At 38.9% G+C, this 26822-nt stretch overlaps 1 protein-coding gene across 4 annotated transcripts in view; it reads left to right on the plus strand.

The window, feature by feature from the left end:
- Window positions 1-25841, plus strand: part of SLC35F5 (solute carrier family 35 member F5) — a 32633-nt gene extending 6792 nt beyond the window's left edge. For all 4 annotated transcript variants that reach the window (XM_035130136.2, XM_035130170.2, XM_035130162.2 and 1 more), the window contains 14 exons: window positions 1076-1217; window positions 4184-4327; window positions 6660-6722; window positions 8105-8186; window positions 9644-9834; window positions 11474-11555; window positions 13604-13691; window positions 14386-14450; window positions 14985-15089; window positions 15719-15878; window positions 17756-17846; window positions 20848-21002; window positions 21791-21882; window positions 22542-25841. In XM_035130136.2, coding sequence (XP_034986027.1) covers window positions 1083-1217; window positions 4184-4327; window positions 6660-6722; window positions 8105-8186; window positions 9644-9834; window positions 11474-11555; window positions 13604-13691; window positions 14386-14450; window positions 14985-15089; window positions 15719-15878; window positions 17756-17846; window positions 20848-21002; window positions 21791-21875 — 1446 coding nt within the window. In that variant the 5' untranslated portion in view covers window positions 1076-1082 and the 3' untranslated portion in view covers window positions 21876-21882; window positions 22542-25841. The remainder of the gene's footprint in view (window positions 1-1075; window positions 1218-4183; window positions 4328-6659; window positions 6723-8104; window positions 8187-9643; window positions 9835-11473; window positions 11556-13603; window positions 13692-14385; window positions 14451-14984; window positions 15090-15718; window positions 15879-17755; window positions 17847-20847; window positions 21003-21790; window positions 21883-22541) is intronic.
- Window positions 25842-26822: the final 981 nt, after the last annotated feature.

A 26822-nucleotide genomic window follows, 5' to 3' on the forward strand; every position in this document is an offset into this window, starting at 1 on the left:
TTCTCATTGTGCTGAGCCAGGTCCAAAGTATGACTTAGCATGTCCAAACCAATGCTTGTGGTTAAGCTGTTTCCTTGCTAAACAGGAGCTGCAGCCGAGAACAAAGCCAAGCCAGTGTATTGTAACAGTATAGTTTATAAATGTGACTTCAAAAGCCCACTTCCGTCAGTGATTCCATTGTTTTGCTATTGGCTGTAATCCTAGTATACTTACAAGGGCACAAGTAGCCCTCTCTTTTTCTGCTAAAGAAACACCTGCTCCCATGCTTACCTGCGTACAGTGGAACCTCGGTTTATGAACACCTCGGTTTACGAATTTTCGCTTTATGAACGCCGCGGACCCATCTGGAACGGATTAATTCACTTTCCATTACTTTCAATGGGAAAGTTCGCTTCTGTTTATGAACGCTTCAGTTTATGAACAGACTTCCAGACCAATTACACCCATGCTTCGGGTTAAGTACACTTCAGGTTGAGTACTCCGTGGACCCGTCTGGAACGGATTAATCCACTTTCCATTACTTTCAATGGGAAAGTTCGCTTCAGTTTATGAACGCTTCAGTTTAAGTACTCCGCGGACCATCTGGAACAGATTAATCCACTTTCCATTACTTTCAATGGGAAAGTTCGCTTCAGTTTATGAACGCTTCAGTTTATGAACAGACTTCCGGAACCAATTGTGTTCATAAACCGAGGTACCACTGTATATCTTTCTTGCAAATGCCCCACACCATCAAAAGTGAAAACTGAAATCAGAGGATAGAGGGTGGTGCCTGAATCTTTCCTTTTTTAATGGTTTTTTAATACTCTCTGGGACCAGGGCCCAACTCCAGTGGCAAAACAACATTTCCATGGATTGACCACACTTTTAACACAAACATTAGCTGAAAGAGTAATAGGCCAATTGTAACAAACTGCTTCCTGTTTTGTTTTCATGTGGATTGGCTATTAGTTGACATTTTAGCTGCGTCTTGTTTTTTGAGTTTGCGTCCCATCCCATCCAGATATGGAGCACAAAGCCTGTTGCCCACATAGTTTTTTTTATAAAAAACTTTATTTATTTATTGCTGCCATAGATTACAAATGGTGTGGATTTTTATCATGAACCGGATGAACCCACAGAGCAGTTCTCCCAGTCAGCGTAGGCGCATGGCTCTTGGAATTGTCATTCTTCTCCTGGTTGATGTGATATGGGTTGCTTCTTCTGAACTCACTTCGGTAAGTGTGTCTTGGGGCTCATCCAACCTTCCTTACCTTTGCTCTGCATTTCTAGGCACAGCTCCAGGTTGTTCTACCTGTGAAAACCTGCTCTTTACTGCTGAATCAGAGCAAACAGCAATCTGTGGAAAACTCAAATTGCTGTTTGCTCTGATTCAGCGGTAAAGATTCAGCGGTAAAGGGAAGTGGCAGGACAAAAAGATAAAACTTTTGGACACGAACCAGGAAAGCACAGGCTTGTGCCTAGAAAGCGTGGGGCAAAAGGTAAGTGTGAACAAACCCTTTTGTGATGTCAGAGTGTATTCATCTTAATGTAGTAGTGCATGCTCAAGGGAGAGCAATTAATGCTCACTCCATTAACTTTGTACAGTGATCTTACTACTTGCTTGCTAGAAGCAGGTTGACTGGTTCTGGGTCAGTTCATACCTGACTAGCTACATTTCTGGTCCAGCCTGAAGCCTTTCCCAGCATTTATGCTGTCACGAATTATAATTAAATTCAATTATTCTTGCCAGTTCTATTTCATAATTTCAAATCCCCTATAAGTATAACTTTTAAACAGCAAACTCTTAACAGAACAAAGTCTTCCATAGATATGCTGGGGCCCCAATTTTTTTTGGGCAGGAATTCCTAAATTGGGAGAATTGTGGCTTTCAGGGATTCTTTTATAATAATATGAAGCTAAATGAAAATGTGTGAATAGGTGACAGTGTAGAGATGAAGACATTTGTAGATCCTTTTGATTGGATACAGAAATCACTGTCTTACGGTAGCAGTTCTCTATATGCTAAATCTCTGAAGGTGGGCTTAGCAAAGTTTTTGGGGACATCCTAAGGATGTCTATATCCATTACAATAAAGTGAAAATTGATAGCAGGGCAGCATACATGGGATTATCTAATTTTTATCTTCACACCCACCTTACGATATAGCTTAGGTTGAGAGAGAAGTGAGAGGCTCAGGGTCCCTCACTGAGCTGTGTGTGGTGGTTTAAGCCCAGAATTGTACAGTCCAAGTCAGAGAGTCCATTCCCTAAAACCAGGGTGGGCAGCCTGTGACTCAGGGGCCATGTTTGCTTCCTGCCTTCATTTTATGTTGCCCCCTACAGGCCGATTTTTCTTTCCTGCAGAGTTCCTTCCTTCATGCTTTGTTGGATCCTTATTTTCACTGGCTTTTAAAAATGGTTTGTCTCTGTGTCTATGTAGATTCAGAACAATTGGAAGGGATGTTATTCTTTTGATGAAAATAAAACTGGAGTTTTCTTTTCTTTGCTTCCCTCCCTGATTGTGTGGTTTGAGGAGCGCATTGGCAGGCTTCTTTCCCTTTTCTCTGCAGCCTGATGGAACGGCTGCCAGTAGGTGAAAATTGATTTTAGTTTCATCAGCCACTGACAGCAGAACACATTGGTAGGGTTGTGCTGAGTCAGAAAGGAGTTATTTTCAATTCCCACATATATAGGAGGAAACCTACATATGTAGTTAAAAGTAACCCCATCAAACCTGTGAGGTTTACTTCTGAATACAGTCATACCTCGGTTTAAGTATGCCTCGGTTTGAGTATTTTCAGTTTAAGTACTCCACGGACCCGTCTGGAACGGATTAATCCACTTTCCATTACTTTCAGTGGGAAAATAAAAAAATTCCTTCAGTAGCACCTTAAAGACCAACTAAGTTTATATTTTGGTATGAGCTTTCGTGTGCATGCACACTTCTTCAGATACCAAACTTTCAGTGGGAAAGTTTGCTTCAGGTTAAGTACGCTTCAGGTTAAGTACGCTTCAAGTTAAATACAGACTTCCGGAACCAATTGTGTTTGTAAACCGAGGTACCACTGTAGACCAGTATAAATTCGTTTTCATCATCAGCTGCAGTGGAGGGGAAGAGGCGATTCCATCACACCTACTGAGAGATAGCCTCCTTAGCTGTTCATTAGGCTACCTGAACTGTTTACATCCTCGTTTTGGTGCCTCCCATATCCCCTTTGTGTCCCAACTTTCAAATTGTAAGCCTCAGGGTAGGAGTGTGTTTTACTGCTGATTTTCTTAAGTTACTTTGGGAGCTTTTCGAGCTGCTATGGGGTGTGTGTGTGTAAATATTTTAAATAAATTTATTAGCCAAAGTAGTCTACCTCCAAGCAGCTTGTGAGTTCCTCCTGTTTTCAAAGGACTGTGGTCTTCTCTCCCTAGGTGAGGGGAACAACTACAAAAGTTTTGTAGCTTTTCTGTATAAATCTGTATTTCAGCCTTTGGGAGCAGGATAGTATTGCAAAGTCTGTCTCTCATTTAGCCTCTGATGCAGTCAGTTAGGTTGCAAGCTGCCATACCTGCGCAGGACAACCCACTGCTCTTATCATGCCCCTCTGTACTTCCTCCCTTCCCAGGAGTTGATGCTCTTGACATTGGCTGCCCTGCAGAAGGTTCCGCCTCAGCTTTTTAGACTATCTCTGCTTTCTATCTAACATAGGTAGCCATTGGAATGCCATCTTCTCAGGTCTGTCCTTGAATCTAACCCACAGCAGGTAAAAGTTGCAGGGGGCCAGAAGCCACATACCAGAACACCATACTGCCATGTGCCAGAACAACTTCCCAACCCCAATTGTTAGCTCTCTTGGCTGGTGGAGTAGTGGGCAATCCTGAGATACACACCAAGGAACCCTGCATCTCTTCTCTTGCTTTTCCAGGATTTGTAGCTTTTTCTTGCTTCAACTACACCTCTGCTCTTTGTATGTCCATCCACTGCAGGGGGCTAACGGGTGGACCTCCAGGTGTTGTTGGACTTCAACAGCCAGCATGGCTAATGTTTATGGTGGATGGGAACTAGTCCAGCAACATCCAGAGGGCCATACGGTAGCCCTCCCATGGTCTGTGACGGTCAAGAAATTTGAAGTAGTACCAAAGAGTTGATCAGTAAGATTATGCTGGTCATATGACATGTCTTTCATTTAACCATCTTTTCCTTCCCTTTGCAGTATGTTTTCACTGTGTACAATAAGCCGTTCTTCAGTACATTTGCAAAAACATCCATGTTTGTTCTTTACCTCTTGGGATTTATCGTTTGGAAACCTTGGAGGCAGCAGTGCACCCGTGGCCTTCGTGGCAAACATGCGGCTTTTGTAAGTGTCTATTTTTCCATTTCATAATTTTGCCATCACTTTGGCTTCTGTAAATTACACAAAATCAAAGCTTATGTTGGAGAGGGAATCCTGCATAAACTAGCATAAGCTAAACCCCCAGATGTTCAGTGAGCAAAATAATGCTTTCATTAGTCTAACATTTCAAAGTGAATCATTGCATAAACAGAAGCTGTAATTGCATCAGTAATGCTTCTTAGTGGAATTGAAATGGAATAAATGATATAAAATTTAAGATGTGCCTAGAATCAGTATTTGGGCACGTGGCTTATATTTTTTGCTATGTTCTGCTAGTTTTGAAATGTTTTTGTTAACCTATTTAAAAAGATGTCAGTAAATGTTTTTGGGGCTTTTTGAGATTTATTTCTCTTGAACTGGTCTACAAAGATTCAGCAGAGTTTTCTCTTTTGATAAAAGACAGTGGCGGTTGTGGTGGTGAATGAATTATTTATCGGACCCATTTTTCATGCTTTCCAAATTGTATTTAAAAAGCTGGGAATTGGTTAGCTATTCCATGTTTCTCAACAAGACATAGCCAGTTCATCACCCTTAGACTCCACTAATGAGCTGGAAGCATTCCTATCTTGGCTGAAGAGTGTTTTCTTGATGAACAGAGAACAACACAGCACATGGATGTAGAAACCCATAGTAATAACACTGTTGAAATCCCACACATTGACTAGGTTTGGCACATAGTACAGTGGTACATCGGTTTACAACCACAATTGGTTCTGGAAGTCTGTACTTAAACTGAAGCGTACTTAACCTGAAGCGAATTTTCCCATTGAAAGTAATGGAAAGTGGATTAATCTGTTCCAGACGGTCCGCGGAGTACTTAAACTGAAGCGTACTTAACCTGAAGCGAACTTTCCCATTGAAAGTAATGGAAAGTGGATTAATCTGTTCCAGACGGTTCTGTGGAATACTCAACCTGAAGTGTACTTAACCCGAAGTATGAGTGTAATTGGTTCTGGAAGTCTGTACTTAAACTGAATCCGTTCCAGTTGGGTCCACGGTGTTTGTAAACCGAGGTGGTTGTAAACCGAGGCATGACTGTAACCCAAACTATGGCTTATCATGACCACACAAGCATGCCAGCTTCCAGAGCAGAGATTATGCCCTCCTCCCTGTTCCCTTTTACTGCCACTCTGAGCTAATGGTTTGATATAGCATGTTGTCCAAAGCAGGATTCATTCTTAAGCTCTTTACTAACCATAAGCTTTTGAAGATGGGGAAGGTTTTGAAAATGGGGAAATCACCTTCCTCCTCATGTCTGTTTTTTACATTTTGGATTGGACAGGAAAGCTGGGATCACAGGAAAATGGTAGATGCTGTGTTATTTTCCTATTCCCCTCCACTTTGAGGGCTGCTTAACAGCGTAGTAAAGGGTACAGTGTGAAGGTTTTAGGTAAACAAGGACTTCAAAAGCCCACTTCCTCAGTTCTTGATTGTGGTTCCCAAATACTACTTTCGAGGTCTGAGATTGCAGAATGATCTTGTGAAAGTTTCACTATTTATAGTTAGTTCTTAAGCTGTTTGAAGAGGAACTGTTCAAACAGGAAACTTAAATGTTTTTCTAAAACTAGTTATTTTGTATAGTTGCTGGACGAAAGTTAATTCAGGCTGCCAACTTATTCCTGGTTAATCAAATGGGGTTTTTTTGTATTTGTTTTCGACTGACCATAAGTTTGGCTGGTATTAAGCGTATTCCAGAAAAGAGGCTAACGGGGGAAATCATACAGCTGGTGGTTGGCAGTCCATTTAATCACACTGGTTTTGTAGAACTAACGTGTTTCTCTAGCCCTTTCTTGGAATAGGCTTCATGCCAGAATAGACTTGGCTTTGAAGCTGCAGTAGCTTGAAACTAGCCTAGCATCAAGCCAAGGGGCAAGAATGGCAATGGATCTGTTTGTTCTTCACCAGTGGGCTAGCCTTCCTGAGTCCCATCTCACCTGAAGTTATGGACGACAGTGTCATCAGTGTGAGCTCCTGTTGCTCTGTCCCAGCTCCTGCCAAACCTAGCAGTTCAAAAGCACGCCAGTACAAGTAGATAAATAGGTACCGCTGCTGCGGGATAACGGTGTTCTGTTGCACCAGAAACAGTTTAGTCATGTTGGCCACATGACCCAGAAAGCTGTCTGTGGACAAATCCTGGCTCCCACGGCCTGAAAGCGAGATGAGTGCCGCAGCTTCATTGTCGCCTTTGACTGGACTTAACTGTCCAGGGGTCCTTTACCTTTTTTTTTTACCTCAGTGTGTTTTTTTTTTTTACTCTACATATTCGTATTGTCTCAGCTGAATTTTCAATGTTTAGTTTGCAGATGCTGAAGGCTATTTTGCAGCCTGTACAACTGACAATACTGTAAATAGTTCTTTGGTAAGTTCTCTCATTTAAATGATTGTAATGTTCTGTGCGGCAACAGTAGCAGACAGCAGGGTGGGTCAGTGAGGTGCTTACCTGAACTCTCTGCAGACCCATTTGCACAGCACCAACCTCCCCACCGTCTTGTCCCTCCCACTCTCCTTCCTAGTAAGCAGCAGTGAGATCAGATACGGGCTGCTGCCCCTCCCTGCCATCTACTACTGTGTGGTAATAGCTATTCGTGTCTTGTCTGTTTTTAATTAGTGCTGAAAATAAACACAGAGCTCTGAATAATGCCATTTTAAATAGGGAAAGTATGGTAAACATATATGGCATGTGAGCAAAAATGAATCTTACTTACTATGGAATGTTATGCTTGGTCCATGGAATCCATGGTCCATACATGTGGTTCAAGCACTTCAGTCACTAATTTCCTTAATTCTGTTTCAGTTATAGTTAAACATTGTTTGCCTAAAATGCCATCATGTAATGCAAGATAAAGATATACACACACAGCCTTATTTTTTCAATATGAAGAATCTGCAGCAGGTATAAAAAAGCAGTGAAGTGCCTGGGTGGAAGATTTCTATGGCCATGTTGCATTATCTTAATTTGTCTGCAACTGTAGCCCTTATAGTCACTCTCTCAATAAGTTGTGGCTGAATATCCGAAACAGTAGAATCCATAAGGCCACCTTCGAAACATGTAGTTATGCATGTTATCTGTCCTTTCCTGGAAACTCATTAGTGACAATAAGGAGCAGAAAAAGGCAAAGTTGAAATACTTGCACTTGCATTTTTGGTGTTTGTTTTTTGTTTGTTTAGCTGAATTCAGTGATTATCCATCTAGCGAACATTAATATTATTACCTATGCCTAGTTTACTTCAACCCAGTTATTTATTCTGCTACAAGAAACTTACCTTTTTTTAAAAAAAAACCAATTAGAGTTAAAGCCATTAATCAATCCGTCTAAGGGAATGTACTCTGCCACTGGAAATATCAGAACAAGAGGAGTCAGTATTTGAATTCTCCCACATATTTCATTTAAAGACGGAGGGATACACAATAGGATGTTTTATTTATCTTAAATGGTGAAAAGCAGCTCATTTTCTTCTCATCGTATGTTCTTTCTTTGGTTAACAGTTTTTGGTTTGGTTAACAGTTTTATTGCAAGTTAGCAACTTGTGCAAATTTACCTTGCAGTTGGTCCAGCTCTTTCGTACATTGTTTTGTATTTGTATATTGTACTATATATTAAATCAGTTTATGTCTGCATGTACTCAGTAAACATACATAGGATTGCACTGTTAGTAAATTTTATTTTTTGGTGTTTTTTTATTTGGGTGAGTGTTTTTTTATAACTATGATAACTGGGAACTCATTATGTTGCATTTCAGAGTGAACCATTATACGTTCCTGTAAAGTTTCATGACTTGCCAAGTGAAAAATGTAGCAACACTAACAGTGACACTGAAAAAAGTAAGTAAATGCTTCAAAATGTCAAAATACAGTTTCTATATCAACTTATAAAAGTTTATGTAATGTTGAAAGTATGAAAGCAACCTTTCCTGTGGCACCTAACAACCTGTGTGCCTACATGGCCTGAAGTACAGTATTTTCTAAATATGATAACAGGTGCTCAGAGATGCTCAGTAGTAAAACAGAGATAATCTGTTAAAATGCTTTTTTTACTTTTAATTTTTTTTATCAGAAAATTGACAATTACATCAATTTTTGGACTTCATGCAGAAGGCAAATGCTAAAATGAGCAAGTGACAAACACTGCATTGGAGAAGGGAGCATGTCCCAAGTTTAACAAATTTTGTGTGATTTCACAAATGCAGTGTAATTTTGAAAAAAATATAGCTCATTATAATTTTTGCTATTTTTGCATGTTAGCACAAATTGGCTGCATTTTATGGTAAGCCATAGTTAATAGCTTTTCATAAACCCACAGAAGGCTTCCACTTCCCTTCTCCCCTCTAGCTAATGGCAGAAACATACCACAATCCCCGATTTAGTGCTATGTCTGAACTGGTGGTTGTGGTTGTGGTTAACATCCATAGCTTGTTTGAGCAAAACAAATCCCCCACTTGGTCATCACCCAATGATTGGCCTTTATGTGCAAGGTGGACCTCATTCTCTTTGTTGCACAATTTGATCTTGTATTTATTACAAGGTGGCCAAACCATTGTAATGTGAACATCCTATGGCATGACAGGTTCAGCCAATTGCTGCCAGAGGCGTTACTGCAGCCTCAAAATACAATAGTGTGTTCTAATATAGATTCTATGTGTGCCCCCTAGTGTATTGCAATGTGGATTTATTCCTGAGATTATGTTGGTTCCTTTTCATGCATTGATCTGTATGTAATGAATGAAAGTTGAACAGCACAGCGTGGGAAATCATCTTTGCTGTAGATCAGTTTCTCTAAGAAAGAAGTACATAGGCCTAGAAATAGACTAACAGGATTTTGTAACCAATGGCTGTTCTAAGCCTTTGGTTGGTTTTACCACAAGATGGTGTAGTAGCCATTCTTAAGCTAGCTTAAAGACAAAGTTGTAATATTAAATACTTAACCTTGCCCTTCTTCTGAGAACATGTTTATGGAAGGTATCTTCTTGAAATGAAAAGTAGCTGCTCCCAAACTGAGGAAGCCTGGCCCATTCCTTAAATACAGTGAATATGTTTAATGGCGATAGAAACTCTTAAAGCCACAATTATCAATTACAGCTCTTTTGCACCCAATGGACAGTCCATGTTCCTGACACACACAAACCATTTTGCTCTCGAAAACTAACTGTGCAAGTAGTTAAACATGGGTTCATACTCTGAATTGCAATTTGGGAGTCTTGGCCTTATCTTGAGGATTATTATTTTTGTTCCAGTCTGCTACGTATAATAATGATCTGCACCACTCTTTTTCCCCCCTAAAGCACCCAAAAAGCCTCGTGTAAGGTTCAGTAATATTATGGAGATTCGACAACTCCCATCAAGCCATGCATTGGAAGCAAAGCTGTCTCGTATGTCTTATCCAACAGTTAAGGAACAGGATTCAATATTAAAAGCTGTAGGGAAGCTTACTGCATCTCAAGTAGCCAAAATCAGCTTTTTCTTTTGCTTTGTGGTATGTCACCTATTCTTTATTAAGTATTGTTTCTAAATATATATTATTGGGAAGTTGGTTATTTTGTATTCTTTTTGCCCTATTTATATTTTTGTTTTTGAAGGCTTAACTAAAAATAGAATGGATCATTTTGGGTGTTGAGTTAGTCATTATATTTTGTTCATGCCATTTAGAGAAAGGGATGATCTTTGGGGGCTGCCTGCTCATTAATTAATTGCTTGTAACTGATTAATTGATTGACTTTAATTGTGGTTGTTTACAAAAGACTTCACCACAGGTGACTTATTGCAGGTGAGAGAGTTTACAATTTAATAAACAGAAGCTGTCATTCATTATTAAAAGGAAAGGCTATCTTTCACATTTTCATTCTCTGTTGCAATAATTCACCCGAATGAAAAGAGCTTCAAAAAAATGTGATTTTAACTTTCAGTTCCATTTACCAACACTGATTAAAATTGGCCGCTACCAATCAGGCAGATTAAAGTTCCAGCTATAATACTTTATCTCTAGCCACATTTTGAAATAAATAAAGAAAATCTACTGCATCTTACATTCTAGATGATGGTTTTGAATTTAAAGATAAAAGAGACATTGAAGTATTTTCCATTTCACCACTAGCACAGCAGTGTTAAAATTTATTAGCATTATAGATAGGTGGGACAGACTCATGTGACCTTTCAGATCAAAAGCAGTGTTGCATTTAGTTTCGAAGTGTATTAGACATTTATACGTACATTTAGTTGATTTTAGTATTTATATATAGTGTTTAGAATTAGGATGTATATTTTCAGACTTGATTTGTTATTACTTAACTTATTTCATATGACTGTATCTGGTAAAGTTGAGAAATATGTCTAGCAGTTTCCAAAGAGGAACTTGAGAGTCATAGGACCATCATTTCTTTCATTGTTTTCAACAAATAGCATGTGATGTGATATGTATACAATGTTTCTTTTGAACCACAGAGAAATATAGTGGCCCCAAAGTTAGTAGCCCTTAATTTAATCATGACTTAATTTGTCCCATGAGACTTAAGTCCAGTTGAAATGAATGAACTTTGAGCATCATTTTCTCTTTCAGGTTTGGAACTAATGTGTTGGTATTTTGATAGTTCCAAGCATTTTATGTCCACTATGTTCAAGGTGTTTTCAAAGCAACAACTAAGTGTCTGAAAGTATGTAAACAATCACTGTTACTACTAGAATGTTTATCTACTTTTCTTAGCAGCTGCAAACCATTACGACAGAATTCAACATCATATGAGCAGATCCTCGCTTGTGCAACAGAGCTTCCTCTCCTCCACCCACGCCCTCCATCTGCTCCGGAGGATTGGGGATCCTCTGGAGTAGATTTGGGAGGATGGAGTGAAATGTGAATTCCCATTGCATGAGCGGAAGTCTGTCCTGCTTGTGCACACACCATTGGATTTCACACTTGGTATATAAATAACCGGAATTATTTTTTTCATCTAACTGCCTAAACCTTTCATTTTCTCTTAATATAAATTGAATCCCCCCCACCTCCCAAGCATGCTCTCACTATATAGGCAAAGACCTGATTAATCTTTTGGGTTTATTTTTAATGGTTTGTGAGTTTCTTCTAACTTTTTAAAACTAACACATGTTGTTTAATCTCCTAGTGGTTCTTGGCAAACTTCTCTTATCAAGAAGCACTTTCGGACACCCAAGTGGCCATAGTTAATATTCTGTCTTCAACGTCTGGTAAGAAATGAAACTTCTTGAAAGGACTGTTGATACACTTAATTTTCAATAAGCTTTATCCAACTCATTGCATGTTTTAAGAAGAACATTATTCTATATTTTTGGTTGCAAAACCTTACCTGATAATTGCCTTTCTTTCTTTCTTTCTTTCTCTCTTTCTCTCTTTCTCTCTTTCTTTCTCTCTTTCTCTCTTTCTCTCTTTCTCTCTCCTGCCCCCCGAACTTCAAGTGTCTTTTTCTGTTAAAAAACCAACCATGTCCCACGCTCAAATTGTATTTCTACAAGCCCAGATCAAATAAACAGAATTTCCTCCAGCAATTTATTTTGTTGGCATTCTTTAAAAGATGCCCTGAATGTTTTCTAGAAAGTCGGGATGCACATTTTGATAACAACGAATCATTTTTAAAATGCTGAGTAGGAGGGGATTCTGGTTATGAACAGTCCCCCACCCGCTGTAACTCAGTATTGGCTCAGCATGAAAAGGCAACATGAACAAAGGACCCCGATAACAAATAATCTTTATTGTACGTGAACCTAGTAAGAGCTAAAGGATTAAATACTTATTAAGAGAAACCACCTCATGTAGTCATGCATTCTGTACATTAAATAATTAATTGTGCTAACAGGGAAAGTCATACTAAATAAAACTTTAAAACAAAGTGGTTTCCTTAAAAATACATTTCAAATAGTTTCAGTTTAACTCATACCATATAAATATTTGCTCTCCTTAGATCAAGGTCACCAAACTAAGGCCCCCCGGGCTGGATGCGGCCCAATTGGCCTCCCAATCCGGCCCGCGACGACCCCCGCCGCCCGCTGCCGCCGCCCGCTCTTACAGCGCACGGCGACGATCTTAGAAATCGGCAAACAATCGTCGAAAATCCTTTGTGCGCATGCGTATGGGCCTCTCCCGACCCAGAAGAGGTCATTTCCGATGCACTTCCGGGTCGGGGGAGGCCCATACGCATGCGCACAAAGGATTTTCGGCGATTTTTCCCCGACCGAGTGCGCATGCGCACGGGCGCGCACTCCCCCGCCCTCCGGCCCGCTGCGCGCGTACTCCCCTGCCCGCTGCGCGGTAAGTCTGGGGACCCCTGCCTTAGATTATTTGAAAAGCAGTGATGTTGTATTTTAAAAATTAAAAGCAGTTTTAGTTTAATTTGATAGTAAAAATTATGTGCTATTAATTTAGGGCGTATTTTGTGATACTCAATATTAGTCATAGACCTATTGAAATCAATAGACGTAACTAACTTAAGTCAGTTGATTTTGCTGCATGTCCTCTGAGAATAATATTGGTTACTGCCATTGTGTTAGACCAGGCTTCCTCAGCCTCAGCCTTCCAGATGTTTTTGGCCTACAACTCCCATGATCCCCAGCTAGCAGGACCAGTGGTCAGGGATGATGGGAATTGTAGTCGCAAAACATCTGGAGGGCCGAGGTTGAGGAAGCCTGTGTTAGACCCAGGCTACTGGTGCAGTCTTAACCATGTCTACTCAGAAGTTAGTCCTATTTAATTTAGTGGCGCTTACTCCTGGATATAAGGAGTTAGTGCTGCAGTCCTAACCTCACTTATCTGGAACTAAGCCCCATTTAATTTAGTAGGACTTACTTCTGAGTACACATGGTTAATAACATTCATTCATTCATTCATTCATTCATTCATTCATTCATTCATTGAGTTTATATACTGCCCTATACCCAGAGGTCTCAGGGCAGTTCACAATAAAAATCACAATATATAACATCAAAAATAAAAATAACCCCTCCCCCCCCAAAAGAGCCACCTTTTAAAAGGGTATAGGATGTAAGTTAGTAACAGCTAAATTCCACTGTAATGAAACTTCAGTTGGTTAACTTTTCTACATTTATTTCAGTGTGGCCTAAGTGAGACTAACATACATTGGATCCCAATCAATTTTTTGTTTTTCATGTTTTTCAGTGTATTGGGTTTTCATCTGGTAAAGTGGTGACAGCATTTCTTTGTATTGTGTATTCAGTGTCCTCCCCCCCCCCCAAAAAAAATCTTAAATTCTTTCTTTTCACAGGATTATTTACCTTAATCCTAGCTGCAGTGTTTCCAAGTAACAGTGGTGATAGGTTTACCCTTTCAAAATTGTTAGCTGTCATTTTAAGGTAAGAATATAGACTCCTTAATCTCCAATTTTCTTCTCTCATACAGGCTTGAATTTTCTTACATTCTTCTAGATAGCTGGATTTAGTCGTGCAGGTTTTGTCACTATTTTTAGATGCAGCAGATCTTGAACAGCTGTAGGGGGGGAAAGTTTGCAGAATACCTGCTCAAATGTTGCTCCTGTTCTGGAAGTTGGTCTGCCAATAATTGCTCATAGCTCCATTTTGCAACATGTTAACACAGGATTAGAATTGTCACTGAGTCCTAACCTGAGCTGCTTTGTGTTTCTATGGCCAGGTGAACCTTGTTAAATCAGATGACTGTGTGAAATTATCAAATAGTAAGTTTTCCATAGGGCATTTGGATTGTCTAGTGTACTTAGTTATGAAAATGTTCACATATTAAAATAGCTTATACTTCATCCTAAGGGCTTCTCTGCACATTATTCAGGTATATGTGTATACTTCCTATAAACAAACTTGTTGTTGATTTTCTGAATCATTATGATGCTTTGCTTTTCAAAGCATTGTTAATCCTAGTTTGTATAATTCTGAGTGACATACAGTAGCAAAGAAGCAATACAGAATATTAATACGCTTAGTCCTTAATTATAGATAGGCAATACTTTTAAGTGATTTCCATGCAGAATGTCTTACTAAACTCAGCTTGAACTATAATACTTTATTTCTCAAATAGCATTGGAGGCGTTGTCCTTGTGAATCTGTCTGGCTCTGAGAAATCTGCTGGAAGAGACACAATAGGTACATTTCCCAAAAAAATCTGAGTACTGTTTATTGAAATAACTGAGTAGACATTGAGGCAGGAACTACAAGAAAATAATATAATTTTTATTGTAATATCATGTATGGATTGCAGTTGTAGAAGAAGAAGAAGCACTTTCTTTATAAAATACTTTAGATGATATCCACTGTCCTCCAAGGGAATTTCGAATGGGAATTCTCCTTCTTCTCCCAACTCTAGTCCCTTGCATCCCCTCTGTTCTAGATTATTTTGGGGAGTGCTCTAGAACAGATGGTGTGGGGCCACATAGGGAGCTGCAGTCGGAAGTAGAGGAAGATCCATTCTGCTCAGGATTAGATTAGGCTGTCACCCTTTTATGTTGTTTTGCAATGCTTTCCCTTTTTGCTTCATATGGTTTGTTTGTTTGTTTGAGTATAAATGAAACATCTTAACAGCATGTCAACTTGTAAGAAATTCAGTCCGTAGTATAGTGATTAATAATTTGATTTTAACACAAGTTGTGTGGCTTTCTCCTCCCCACCCCCAATCTACAGGGTCCTTGTGGTCTCTTGTGGGAGCTATGCTCTATGCAATCTACATAGTCATGATAAAACGAAAAGTAGACAGAGAAGACAAACTTGATATACCAATGTTTTTTGGTAAGAACAGAACTTGAAACAATACTATTTTCTGTTACCAAGTCTTGCTCATTAGGATCCAGTTTTGTAAAAATGTACAGGCAGCGACCATTTTAGGTACATCCACTTGATGCACGATCGCTGATGCGCAGGTCCTTTTGGACCCGGAAGAGGGCAGAATTATCACTGCCTTTTCCTTTAAGAAACCTTAAGGGCAAATGTAGACAGGATATTGAATTGTGTGAATTTACATGAAATGCTTATACTGCTCCTCTAGACCAGGTACAGTCTTAGGGTGTCTTTTCTGCCCGTAGTAGAAAGGATACCCTACCCATAAGTGTCTCCTCTTGTTCTAGCACACACTGCTAGTGATGTGCTTTAATCAAACAGTGAGGATATACCTATTTTAATAAAGTATCCAATTCCATGTTAGAGGACTATCCTAGCAATACTACTTATTATTATTATTTTTAATTAATCCTCTTAATTTGACGTGACGATTATCTACCAAATGAATCCTGTAAAGAGTCTAACATACAGTACCTATATACTAGAAAAGTAGTGAAGTTCAAGAGCCGTTCACTACTGTAGAGATACGGTTAATTATTTTGCCTTTGTTGCTAACACTTTATTATTCTGGGTTTTTGCAGGTTTTGTTGGTTTGTTTAATTTGCTGCTGCTTTGGCCAGGTTTCTTTTTGCTCCATTATACTGGATTTGAGAACTTTGAATTTCCCAGTAAATTAGTCCTTATGTGCATTGTCATCAATGGCCTCGTTGGAACCGTCCTGTCTGAATTTCTCTGGCTGTGGTATGTGCTTAGCTCTGATTCATTCTTTTATATTAATATCAGGTAGCTATTAAGGAGTCAACAAACGAGGCTGCAATTTTACCGAAAGAGCTTAGGACTATTTTTTACAGGGCGCTGGTTATTGCAAAATACTGTGTTAAAGGTTATCAACGCAGATATCTTTTGTCATCACCAAGAAGCAATAAATTTCATTAAGTGGAAGAAAGACTATGTATATAATGCAGAGCTGAAATTCCTGGCTCAATAAGCCATGATAGGCATGAGCTGCATCTATCTGCCTCCCCTCCCATGTAGCTTCCCATGACATGCAATTTAGGAACTATGGTTAAGGTATTACAAGCAAATCAAGGTCAGGCACTAGCTTTAGACCAGGGTTTAAAGGTGATGTATGAATCCAAGCTTGTTTGCAGCCACTTAACCATAGGTCTCAGCTCGCAAGTCATTCAAGGCTATACTTAAGAGCAAAATCGTCACTCATGCAATCGGAGTAGCAATCAGTCAGCATGGTGAAGGACGATAGGAACTGTAGTCCAGCAACACCTGAAGGGCCACTTGTTATGTGCAAATCAGGTTGGTGTATTGGGGTTGGCTTCTTAGGTTGGCTTCAGAGCAAGTGACCACTGACCCCTAGGCTATCGCCAGAGTTCCCCAACAGCCAGTTGGGAGGCTTCCAGCACAACGCTGTGAAATGTGCACTCTTTCTCTCTTTAAGAAAGCCATCTGAGTCTGCAAAAGTACTGTGAATTAAACTGGGCACATGTTAGTGCTGCGGCGGCAGCATATGCAGTTCAGTTCTCATTCTCCTGCCAAGTCTCATTGCCAAGAAGTCTCAGTTCTTGGCTGGGAAAAGCTTCAAGGTGGTAGTAATGGGAGAGAAGAGCTTCATGGATAAATAGCCAGAAGGGAATATGTAGGTGCTCTGTGTTCATGTGCAGCTTTGAATCTTATCTGTTGTATGTAGACACTGTTGCATAATTTTTCTGTGATCATCAACCCTGAGTAGGCATCAAGGGGCTGAATAGTGCAATGGCTTTTTGATTACCTAAAATAGTTTCCTTTGAATCAAATTGCGAATGTCCAGTTTGGAGGATCAAGGTCTCAGTACCCATCTTCACTTAGGCTGCAAATCTATACCCAGTTTCCTTGTCCTTGGTAGGGCTTACTTTCAAATAGACACACTTAGAATTACAGTGTTAGTCTCTCACTACTTGATGAATCACTTGATAATGAAAAATCAAATGTGTGGACTGTCTATAGTGATTTGGTTTGTATTGACAACAGATGATACAGGTAAAATAGTAGTGAGATCCATTAGTTAATTGATGATGACTCATAAAGATGTGTGAGTCCTCACTTGATTCTATAATCATTGAGTGAACTGTGATGGGCAGTCCAGTGAAAGACTTTCTTTTCCGTAGGACTAGTGTTGGATTGGAAATACATTATACATATTCACACTACTTGAGTCGTGCCACAGCTGGGAATTATGATATTTATGTATTTTTTTAAAAAATAGATGATTTCAAAGGTAAAAACCTGGAATTTGCTAGTTAAATTTGAAAACCATGAGGCTTGAGGTGTAGGGTATGTGTGAAACTATTGAGCTGGTCTTTCTCTATTTGTCTTCTGATCTTGGTACAGTTTGTGTTCTCAGTTTTGTCTCCCCAGCTAAGTAAGGTTAGAAATATTTATATTTAGAGTTTCTTTGTATTGTTATCCATTTTCCAAGTGCTTTGGCTTTCAGAAATGTGTTTAGCAGGCCACAACAGGTCCACAAATTATGCTTATCCATGGTGTATGCAACAATGAAACTTGCTTCTATACTTCCCCTGTTTAGTTTTTAAACTCAAATGTTTTATATTTTAACATTTTCTTAGGGGCTGTTTTCTTACCTCATCACTGATAGGCACACTTGCTCTGAGCCTTACAATACCTCTGTCCATAATAGCTGATATGTGCATGCAAAAGGTAATGTATTTTATTATTTTTATTATTATTGATGACAATTGTAAGAACTGCCCTGGTTAGGACTCTTAGTAATGTCACATGACCTGGGAGAATTAAAATGGTAGGGAGAAAAAAGTTTTACTTAATTTACTTTTGCTTCTCCAGCAATATCATTTAACATTCACTTCCTTAAATGCATCCTTCTCTTTTTATAAGGTGAAATAACTGGGTGGCTTTTTTGAAAAATGGAGGGGGGAGGGAAATGTAATGGGCACGATCCTTGCAAGCTCACTGATCACATAGGGTATAACAGAGGCCTGTTCCTTCCTTCCCCACCTATCTTGACACACAGAAGTGCCACCGGGGCAATCCAGGACATGAGGTGTCTGTGCATGCCTCCCATTGTCCTCCAAGCTCTCATTTCTTGATGGAGCAAGGGCTGCATGAGAATGCAGGAGACACACATGGGCCACCCATTTTCCAGGTTTCCTGATGCCTGCGTTTGTTTGCAGAGCGGGGAAATGGAGCTTTATTGTCTCTTTCTCAGCCTCTTTACACAAGGGCATAGAACCTGCATGGTCACTGAACCAGTGGTTAAGCTCTTGAGTCTTTATATACCTTCTACAAATAAAAGACGTTTCCTAACTTGCTAGGATTCTGTATTGTAGGAATTAGATTCTGATTAGGCGGGTAGAAGGGCTGTATGGGTTTAGAAGCCGCAAAGGCAGGCATAGGAAAACTCGGCCCTCCAGATGTTTTGGGACTACAACTGCTATCATCCCTAGCTAACAGGACCAGTGGTCAGGGATGATGGGAGTTGTAGTCCCCAAACATCTGGAGGGCCAGGTTTGCCTATGCCTGCTCAAAGGTCTTCAAAGGTTTGACTTTTCATAGAAAACCCAAGAATGTTGGTGGTTCTAGTTAGAACAACAGGAGTTAAAAGTGCATTAAGGGTTCTTTAAATGGGAGAGCATGATCTTGGATTGTTATGTCCCCATTGCAACATGTCTCCATCACAGTCAAACTATCATGTTATTGCAGAGGATTTAGGCATGCCTGCTCTTGTAGTTGCCAGTGAAAGCCTTATTGGAAACATGCTTTGACTTTATTCTGTTCATTGCTGAACAGAATAAGAAATGGTACTATAGTAGTTAGGGTTATTTGTCAGTGAACAATAAGTTGAGTTAAGTTCCCAGCTGTCAGAAATAAGATTACTTTTAGATACAGTTCGGGTTTAATTCTACAGCTGGAAGGATTTTATTGAATTCAGGTAGTTGTTGTTGTTTTTCAAGTAGAGGTGCAGAGATCCTATAGGAACATGGGTAGTTTGACAAATGAAAATACTCTATCAGTATGTCAGGGACGCAGCAGGAAAACTGTTTATGTAGATCACATGAGAAATACCTAAATTACTTGATGAATGAAGCATACGGCAGGTTGTATTTTAGCCTGTCACAGTGGAAGTGTTGTCTCGTTTTCATATTCATTTTTAATGCTGGTAGAATTTGCCCTCGTTGTGACACTTTCATTCTAAAGTGAGACATTTCCAATATAGTGTGAGATTAGCATTTGATGCAGCTACTAGTCATAGCTGCTAACAGTGGCTTTGGATTGATGTCCAAATAACTTGCACAATTCAGACCCACAAATTAAATAATTCACGCTTCTTTCTGCTGTATCCAATGCTGAAATGCTTCTGATCCCTAGTATACAATGTTTCTTACCTTTCCCCTACCCACTGGCTTTAAGGTCCATGAACTACAACACAGGTTTCCCCACTTATGGCTCTGTGGAGCTAGGTGGCAGTAGCAAAGGCTTGGCATTGCACGATGTACCTAGCCAGAAGGAAGCAGCAAGCAAGCAAGCAAGCAAGCAAGCAAGCAAGCAAGCAAGAGGGATGTCCGAGTGGAAAACTGGCACAAAACTCTTTCTTCTTCACAGTGGCTGTGTTTGGACATATTAATGAAATGCAGTTTATTGTTCCAGGAATGAGCTGCAGGAAGTTTAAGGCTTGCACACTCTCTTTCTTCTCTGTTCCAGCAAGGAGAGGAGATTGCAACAGGCTATGAAGCTGGCTTGCTTCAACAACCGTAGTTGAAATTAACTGAAGTTTAACTTTGGTTTATCAAAACTGGAAGCAAAAGCTTCCAATCTTCTCATGGCTGATTTGGGGGCAGTTCCTGGTCCAGCTGCAGCTCCCTATGACACAACCCAAGCTATTGAAATGGGACCCATGTCCCTCAGTTGAGACATTAAACCACTGAGCCTCTTGAGCTTGCCGATCAGAAGGTTGGCAGTTCGAATCCCCGTGATGGGGTGAGCTCCATTGCTCGGTCCCTGCTCCTACCCACCTAGCAGTTCAAAAGCACGCCAAAGTGCAAGTAGATGAATAGGTACCCCTCCGGCAGGAAGGTAAACGGCGTTTCCATGTACTGTTCTCGTTTCTGTGTTCCGTTGCGCCAGAAGTGGCTTGGTCATGCTGGCCACATGACCCGGAAAGCTGTCTGTGGACAAAGGCCAGCTCCCTCGGCCTATAGAGCGAGATGAGCGCCACAAGCCCAGAGTTGTTCGTGACTGGACTTAACTGTCAGGGGTCCTTTACCTTTACTTTTTAGAGGAGAAGGAAGAAAACTGGTTGTGTGAAACAGCCTTTCAACCTTCTGGGATGTAACCAATATTTTTTTAAAAAATTGATGACTCCAACTTTTAATCAAATATGAGTAAAAATTAGCTGGTTGCAACACTTGGGCTTCTGATTTTGTAAACCAGGTAACTTCATTTATTTGCATATAAACAGTGTATGTGATAACATTGGCAGCTGTTCCAAATAAAGTGCCAATATGAGATGGATATTCCTATTACTGTGTTTTAAAAACCTTACACAGATCTATTCCATCTAGGAAAATGTTTCCCAAGATTTCTGTAATGACCGAATACTTTCTTCCTTTACTCCACTTTTACTATTGGTGGAATGGCATATTGATATTTTAAAAGCAAAATGCTATTCTTGTTCTAATTTCAGGTCCAGTTTTCTTGGTTATTTTTTGCCGGAGCAATCCCTGTATTCTTTTCGTTTTTCATTGCAACTCTCTTATGTCACTACAACAACTGGGATCCAGTGATGGTGGGAATTAGAAGAGTTTTCGTATTCATTTGCAGAAAACACCGTATTCAGAGGTGGGATCATTTCTTACAACTTTATCTCTTTCCATTTGTACATGGACTTCTTTTGATGCATATCTTTATTATTCCTTTGTTTTGCCACTGTTGATGGGCAGGTGAAAAGGTGGTTAGGGCACCTGCACTTTTAATAGTTCTACAGTACAGAGAATATACATGTATCTTGCATGAGTTGATATTCCCACTTCTACACAGCTATGAAAGGGGCATGAAACTTCATCTACACAACTTTGATTAGTTTGCATGATCTGGTTTCAACTGTCTGAAATATATGTTCTCATTGGACATTGTTCTAAATTCTTAAATTATGAATCTCTTATTATAGCATACTTTTCTCAACAGTTTGCAACTTTGGGAAAACATTATTCCATTGACTTTCTTTGTATTGCTCATTTTACAGATAATCAAGGCACAAATAATTCTTAACATAAAACTTAGTAAGGGCATTGAGGAAGACTATGTATGTAAAAAAGTGCAAATCATTTATATTTTTTACAAAGCAACCCCTGACAAATAAACAACTATCAAAATGATCCGATAATTAAGCTGTTCTTTTTTTATAAACATACTTTTCCTTAGTACACTTTTTAGTTATCAATTTAATTTTAGAGCCAACAAACGTGGAGTGAAGACTGTAAAAGGGTTCTAAACAAAATGCTGTGCATGACAATTTCTCATTGAAGTCAAGGTATTTTCCCTATCAGGACTAGCATTATAGATGTGCCTGTCTGCTTTTCATAATGCTGCGTATAAATACAAATTTCACAATCTGTATCTTTTTGTAGAACATCTGACGAAAGTGAGCAATGTGAAAGTCTCATTGCCATGCACAGTGTTTCGCAAGAAGATGGAGAAAATGGCTGTTCTTAGAGAACAGGTATGCACAATTATAAAAAAGATGTGGGTTGCATCTAAGTTATAAAAAAAGAACTTACGTTATCAGCATGAAACAGTTCCCATCTCCTTCCTTTTGGAATGTTAATAATAAGCACAGATGTTATAGAGCCGGTTGTGTATGCCAATTGATGGCAACCATTGCAGCAGCACAACTTCAGAGAAGCTGTGAGCATCAGTTTTAATAGTGGTTTAACTTGTAAAGTTTCCAATGTTACATTGTTTGTTTGTTTTATTTAGTAGAAAAACGTTTATCATTTAATATTTCAAAAATCTGTTATTAAGTGGTGTGCAGTCTAAAAAGCATACAAAAAATCATGAAAACATGAAAACAAATTTATGTATGTGATTTAGTAATTTGATAACCATAAGAAAAGACTTAATAATCACAGGTAGTTCATAATGACACTGCCAGATATGCTTGTCCAGGTGTAAGTCTATGAACGTAATTTAAAATACCTTTATTTGCCAATAAGCCACCTGCTTCTTTACGTACTAAAATGCTGAACAGGCTGCTATGTAGTCAGATCCTTAGGTTTATTTAATCGATAGCAGCATGATTAGTTAATGTAGGTTACAGTCAAATAAATGCAGAATGTTGTATGTAATAAACTAATAATACTTTCCTTATTTCTTCAATAGTGCAAGATGGAAAGGTAACTAAGCGAAGAGACAATCTCCTGGAAAGTCCTTATGGAATCATGTTTCAGTGCCTCTTCTGAATCTTTAATTGTTTCAGTTCTTTTGAAACTTAAAAAATACACTCTCACTTTCTCAGTTCCATTCTTAAATTGGTTTTACTAAAGAGCTACTTTACTACAAGAAATCCCAATCCTTCTAAGAAACCAACCTGCCTTATAGAACTCAGTTGGTGAAATTACTTGATACAATCAATGAAGTGAATGCTGATCTAGTGGGGGGGTTTTGGTGTTTTTTTTTAAAGCTTTCATATTTTCTTAAGTGCTGGATGACATTTTTACAAATACTTTTCAAATTCTGTAAAAAGTCTGTGTGAATCATAATTTTGTATAAACTTTCAAATGTAAAAGTAAAATACGACAGTTACCTGTATTAGGTACTGATTACCCTTGTATGATGCTTAAGCTCTACTTGAATGATAACAAAAGAGCAGAAAATTATTTAATTTATTGAATAACTTCATTATTTCAGAGGCTATTATGGCTACTCAATACTATATAATATGCCATCTTATCTATATGAAAGACCTTGAAAGAGTTTGGGTGCCTTGTGTTTTTTAAATATCTGTGTCCTGATTCAATTTTTTGAAGAACTCTTAATGTAAAAGTATAACAACATCAGAATCCGTATAAACATGAACTACAAAAACTGATCTAAAGTATCTTTTAAAGAATTCAATTCTTGTTGTTTCAACGAAAGTTGTAAAATGTATCAAACCAAATATAGAAGCTGAAAACAATAGAGTGCTCTGAATTCAATGATGGAGAAGGAAAAAAGTTTCTAAACTTTTGTACACAATTTCTTATTGAAGTCAATATATTTTCCCTATCAGGACTAGCGTTATGGATGTATAGGAAGGTGCTTAATTTCCTCCCTCCCTCTTTGTTCCCAAAGCTGCTTTCCCACCTGAGGAGGAAAAGACACAGGATCTTATTTTTAAAAACCAAAAGGATTGATTGTAGAATGCCTGTCACATGTAATTGTGGACTAGAGAATAACACATGTATGTACTTTGGAGCTTGCGATCTTTCCTCCTCAGACAAAGTCCCCTGGCTGCATGGAAGTAATACGTTGCAGTGGTGCATGTTTTTCAGTAAGTTAAACTCATTCTACACTATGTGGAATGGGTTCTGGTTTACAAAGAATTCTAATATATCTGAAGAGTGCATCAAAGTTACCAGTTTTCAGTAAGACAAAAGGCAGAGGGCTCAAATGGTAGGGAAAGACTTGGATCTAGAAATTTGCTAGCAGAAATTCTGCCCTTGGTGCTGTTCCGTCAACTATTGTGCTAGAGCCAGCTGAAGGCATTGTGTGAACTTGAGATGGAAGCTTATCTGGATTTCAGTTCTTGCACAAGGATCTTGCACTAAGTCAGGAAAAGGCTATTCAGCTCATCAAGGAGGACTTCCAGTTGCAGAAGGGCACCTCTGGATCCCACCTTTACATTGCAATCCTGTAGACACTTCGAAGTTAGCCCCATTGGCTACAAGGGGAATGGCTTCTGAGTGAACACCTGGAAGATGCACTGCATACGTAAACTGATAGTGCTACAACAGTACTGTGCAACTCAGTAAATATTTTCAGAATAATTAAACAATTGATTTCATTTATTATTTTAAGACTATTGGCTGTTTAAAAAACACACACACGACTTAGCACATTAATTTCAATGTGCCTATTTAATGCCTTTGTTGGATACCCACTTCCTAGTTTCTAAACTTTGAAGTAGTATCTCTGAGCCTTATCATGTATTACACTAAAACTACATGCTCTAAAATACAAGTTGTGCTTCAAATCCTCCATATACCTCTACTCCCAAGGGCATTGTGAACTTGTACATTCCACACTTAGAATACAGTAGAATGTAGCTTGGATCCTGAGTTGCCCTTCCACAAAAGGAAGGGACTGCTTGCTAGTGGAAGGGAGGAGCTGGTTTTTGCATTTCCTCCATAGGCCCCAATGCCAGGTCACACGCTAGTCTGGATGATCTTCCTACCATCAAATGTAAATTTGAAGGAGGAATTCATGAAAATTTGCTCTCCCCTTCAATGGGCAGGAGCATCCCCTGAGCAGAGTTCTGCTCATTGGGAACTTAGGCTAACATTTTTAGGAGAGAAATAGTCAAGGCTAGTAGTGCCCATACAAATAAGATGAGAACAGACAAAACTCTGTCAGTTAAGGAAGCACCTTCACTAAATATTTCGTCCACTTAGTTAAGTAAACTATTTTTTTCAGAATCGGTATGTATTCCTACTTACGACTGGCAACCATAGATCATGTATAACATTCCATACCTGCACAATATGTAGGTTGCTCTCAGTCATTGTCAACTATTGAGAGGATTGTAAGCTGTTTTGTGTCCATTTGATTTCTTGACCGCCAACTTGAATTGATTTGTGACTTGACCTTGCATAATGTTTAGATCATTGGCAGGAGCAAGACTTATCTCCAATAAGATTACATTGCTTTAGGAGGCGAAAGAGTATGGGCTTAAGCCTTGTCTGGAAATGGAAAAACAAACTATTAGTGCATCAGGCAGTGGAGAAAGTAAGCAACAATAATGATTTGCTTCATTAATGTTCTACTCTTTGAGAGTGTCAGTCAAGCTTGGTTAGTAAAAGTTGACCACTAAATTATGTTTTTATAGCTACTGGAGCAGTAATTTGGTGGCTTATACAGTAATGTGCCTCCTGTGGCCAATTCTGCTTTCAGATATGCGAGTTGCAATCTTTATGGCTGGGAGGCAAGTGCCATTTCTACATTCATGGCAAAAAAAAAACAGTATTTACCTGTAACAATTAGCAGGAAGCCATCCTAACTTTAACTTACATAATCTGTCTTTAAAATACCTTGATGGAAGAGTGTTTTTTAAAAAATAATAATAAAAACATCGTGAAGATATGATAAATATATTTATAATGCACACTTTATTTCAACATTTCCTGTATATCCAGCAATACCACTAGGTGATAGACATGTGGTTTATCCTCTCTGGGCCTAGCATCCTCTCATTACATTGTTTGTTTAAATGTGCTCAGAAAAGTTAGTGTGCGAGCAAAATTATTAACCGTTTGGATTGTTTTTCTTACGATTATTTTAGCAGTTGGGAGTACATTATAAAGTGAAATCTCTGAAAACTGTCAACAGTGATTTTAAGGTTTTAAAATGTATGAGTTACAGTACATACATATTATATATGGCATTGGACCTGCATTTAATAAACTATAATGATATTTTTCTACACTCAATTGCGTCTGCCTAGTCCCACCCTGAACAATAATTATGTCAACAGTCTTGCTTCTAGAACAAATATCAACATTTAGCTTTATAAACTTGGCCATTGTCTATTATATATTGTGTTTAGGACCAGCTTATTAACTGCAGTAAGTGTGTGAAGGGGATAAAATGCCTGTATCGCCACTCTGCAAGAGCAGAAATTAATCGCTTTGCATTTTCACAGTATCTGGAATTCTTAAATCACCTCTGGATCCAATCCAATATTCTCAAGACAAACTTAGTTCCCAGTGCCTCTGTGTGGGACGTAGGGACAGAGTTGCCTCATTTTTTAATTATTTAGCTTGTACACTGAAGTAAAGTAACTTTGTGAAATGTCACATAGTCATATAGTGGCTTAAAATGTTTTTATTTGCCAACTTTTAAAATTAAAGCCCATCTCAAGTACATATTTAATATTGGCCTTTCCCCCAGGTTCAAATAGATCACACCAAATTGCAAAATTAAAAGTAGACAGTGTCAAATTGGAGATGCTGGGAATTAGATATGGGGCCTTGCTGTATAATGAACAAATGACCCTGCTGCTTCTGAAACCTGTGCTTATCCTATCTCTACCCCAAGAGCAGTAATTTGGTTCGGAGTATGTCTGTTTATTACAAATATTTTAATATCTCCCTTTGATTATATTCCCAGAGTGTTTACATGTTGATGTTGACTGGATATCTGATAATGAACCCCGTCCCTTGATTATTTACTCATTTCCCGTGATTCCTATGAAAAACCTTCCTAGTCAGCCATTTCATCTATATTGTTTCCTTGTTTCCTTTCTGCTTTGTTTTATTCATGATTTTGTTACCCCTGGAGAGGGTCCCTAGAATATGACCTTGGTAACAAACCATGCCTCTGTCTCTGGGTTTGCATTTCTGATTAAGGTGGTTGGCTTCCCCCAAGGCCAGAACTTTGGAAGGTGTTGCAAATTAACATTAGTAA

The sequence above is a fragment of the Zootoca vivipara genome, chromosome 1 (assembly GCF_963506605.1).
Source record: "Zootoca vivipara chromosome 1, rZooViv1.1, whole genome shotgun sequence".
NCBI lineage: Eukaryota > Metazoa > Chordata > Lepidosauria > Squamata > Lacertidae > Zootoca > Zootoca vivipara.